This window comes from Helianthus annuus, chromosome 6 (assembly GCF_002127325.2).
Source record: "Helianthus annuus cultivar XRQ/B chromosome 6, HanXRQr2.0-SUNRISE, whole genome shotgun sequence".
Lineage (NCBI taxonomy): Eukaryota > Viridiplantae > Streptophyta > Magnoliopsida > Asterales > Asteraceae > Helianthus > Helianthus annuus.
In genome coordinates this window covers 123540108-123543383 of record NC_035438.2, presented here as the reverse complement: position 1 = coordinate 123543383, position 3276 = coordinate 123540108, and the positions used below count along the sequence as shown (strand labels likewise).

The 3276-nt window shown below is 35.0% G+C and overlaps 1 protein-coding gene across 1 annotated transcript; it reads right to left on the bottom strand.

The window, feature by feature from the left end:
• Positions 1–357: 357 nt before the first annotated feature.
• On the bottom strand, positions 358–2102 carry LOC110865873. The gene is made up of 2 exons (XM_022115203.2): positions 1451–2102; positions 358–1193 (listed from the first exon to the last, which is right to left on the bottom strand). Exons 1-2 carry the CDS (start codon positions 1950–1952, stop codon positions 394–396), a joined length of 1302 nt encoding a protein of 433 aa, XP_021970895.2. The 5' UTR covers positions 1953–2102; the 3' UTR covers positions 358–393.
• Positions 2103–3276: the final 1174 nt, after the last annotated feature.

Here is a 3276-nt window from a genome sequence, read left to right as displayed (position 1 = left end):
AAACATATAAGTTGCAATAACTTATTGTGTGCACAAAACTGAAAACTTAAGAAACATACCAAAAATATAGGATCATAGTCCCCAATCAACTTTAAGACTACATGGTATGGTGATGGACCATCCTTGGAGGATGATCCGCCACCTAGGCGACACATCATAGTCCTCACTAAGATGGTCCATCCTCCAAAACTAGAAGGCATGGTAGGATGATCCTAGTCATAGTCCTTCAACACTTTTTATGTTTTTTTTATGTTTTTTATTATTTTATTTTTTTTAACATTTGACAAATATACTAATAAAATATTTTCATTAATATTAAACACACATTACATAAATATTAAAAAAAAAACATAAACTTAAAAAAAAAAAGACTTAATAAAAATAAACATAAAGTTAAATAATTTGATGCTTTTTCATGATGTCGTTTTGTAGTTTTTTCAACATCGAACGTTTCGGCTCGGGTTCGTTCTCGACATTCATCATCATTATTTCCCATTCCTTAAGCCGAATTTTTTCATCGGAGATTCGGATTTTCTCATTCGACAATCGGACCTTTTCTTTTAACTTCTCGTCTGATGCACGACTTTTTTCTTCGACGGCCCGCTCCTTCGCCTTCGACTTTTGGGCCGATATGTCGTTGTACACTTTTAGGTGTTCCATAAACTCAACCATGTTCGGGTCCACCGTTTCCTTTCCTTTTCCCTTGGCCCGCTCCTTTTTTGTTTTGTCTCGGCCCGGTGGACGCTCGGGTTCACGTACGTTATACTCGTCTTCGTCATAGTCGGCGTCATCATTTAAGTTAATGTGACACCTCGCGTCCGATCCACCGGCGCTTAAACTACCCGTTTCCGATGTTTTTTGGCGTTTCGCCATCGCCACCTCGTTAGGAATGGGCGCCCATTTTGGGTCGTTTTTTAGAACCATCCACGCGCGAACGTGAGGAAAGTTGGAACCATGATTATTTTGCTTATACTTTTCCAATGCCATTTTGAACACATCTTCGTCGTTCCACCCGCTACGACGGTCACTTGTATATAACTTGTTATACTCCTCGCAAAACCGATTAACGGCCGAGTTCAATTTTCGCCACTTCGAGGAAACCGAGTCGATATCTCTATACGGGCCTTGGTCCATCATGGCGAGAAACTTGGTCAATACCTTGGACCAAAACCCGTCACCCGGTTGGTTATTACCTATAAAAAAACAAACAAATAAAAGTAAATAAACAAAACAAACTTACTGTTATGAAAAAAAAATTAAAAAATTAAAACTGTTTAACCTAATTAAAAACTAAACTTAAAAACTATTAAATTTAAACCAAAAAAAAACTATAACACTTAAATATAAACCTACTGTGAAGAAATAAAAAATTAAAAAAAATAAACTTTATAAATTTAAACTTTAAAAAATGTAAACTTTAAAAAGATGTAAACTTTAAAAAAATACGAACCTTTTACCGGGTTGTCGGAAGTGCCAATGAAAGCCTTGGCTAAGGCTTCTTCTTCGATTGGGGTCCATTTTATCGCCTTCGGTTTCGACGCTTGATCACCCGCAACTTGTTTCCCTTTGTTTCGTTTTCCTTTCCCTTTAGGCGGTTGGGTTTCGGGCACAATCTCCACATCGTCTTCGGGTTCGGATTGAACGGGGGGTGTGGGGATCGGTTGGGGTTGAACGGGGGGTGTGGGGATCGGTTGAGGTTGAACGGGTGGAAAGTTCCAAGCACCCCGCATCATCATTTGTTGAAGAGCTTGATTTTGGGACGTTTGAGTGAATTGGTTGGGCGAATGTTGGAATGAAGCAAACGCGTTCGACGAAAATTGGGAGAATTGGTTCGGTTCTAGCGTTGGATAATATCCCGGAACCGAAAAAACATTTGGTTGGGTCGGATTGTTGGGAGTATTCGGGTTGTTCGAAGGAGTGTTGGGAGTATCCGGGTTGTTGAACGGATCCATGAAAATTATGTGGAAGAAGGTTGAGAGTATAGTGGAAGAGAGTGTAAAAATTATAGGAGAAAGTGGTGAATTGTGGAGGTTAATTTGGTGTTTGATAGTGAAAATGGATGTAAAATTTATATAATTTAATAATATAGCCGTTTGGCTTTTTTCAAAATTTGGAATTTTTTTTTTTTAATGTAACGGTCATATTTTAAAGGGGGGCCCACAAAAAAGCATCGTCGCCAACGTCTAAGATTGGACGGAGAGGACGGGGACGTATGGGGGCGGCACGGTGTTTGGACCGTCGCCGACCCGCGACGGGCCGGGGCCGACCCCCATACCGTATAGCCTAACAACGAAGGAGCATTGCTTTCATGATCCATAACTGCAATGGAAGTAACCACTGTTTTAAAAAAATATAACGGGAATCTATTTATAGAAACAAAGTCTATTTACATAAACCGAATCATAATTTCGAATACAAAAATCATCTTTAACAACACTAATCTATTTATAGAAACAAAAACAACTTTAAAAAGAAATTAAAGACATCTTTAAAGAATTAACAATTAACTAAATACAAAAATTATAACTAAATACAAAAAATTATAACTCACAAAACAAACCATAAGAACTTCAAAAGCTAATCACACAACACCAATAAAACTGAACTAACATGTTTTTGGTCGACGAACAATTCGAAAAATATAGGATCATAATCCTCAATCAACTTTAACAACGAAGGAACGTTGTTTTCATGACCCATAACTACAAAGGAAGTAACCACTGTTTTAAAAAAATATAACGGTAATCTATTTATAGAAACAAAGTCTATTTACTTCAAAATTTAAATTTAAAATAATGATTGACTTCAAAATTTAAAATTTAAAATCTGAAAATCAAATCATTAATATCCAATCCCGTAAATAAAGCAAACTTATTAGGAAAGTCTAACCTTTCAAATTTAAATTCAATTTACAGATTCGAAATTCAAAATCAAACACATTTATGGAAAACTTTCAAATTTAGATTTAAAATAATAATTGACTTCGTAATTGTAAATTTAAAATCAAACAAAATAATGGTTTACTTCAAAATTTAAATTTAAAATAATGATTGATTTCAAAATTTAAAATTTAAAAATCAAATCACTAAGAAAACATACCAAAAATATAAGATCATATTCCTCAATCAACTTTAACAACGAATGAGAGTTGTTTTTAGGATCCATAACTGCAAAGGAAGTACCATTGTTTTAAAAAATATATAATGGTAATATATTTATAGAAACAAAGTCTATTTACAGAAACTGAATCATAACTCTGAACACAAAAATCATCTT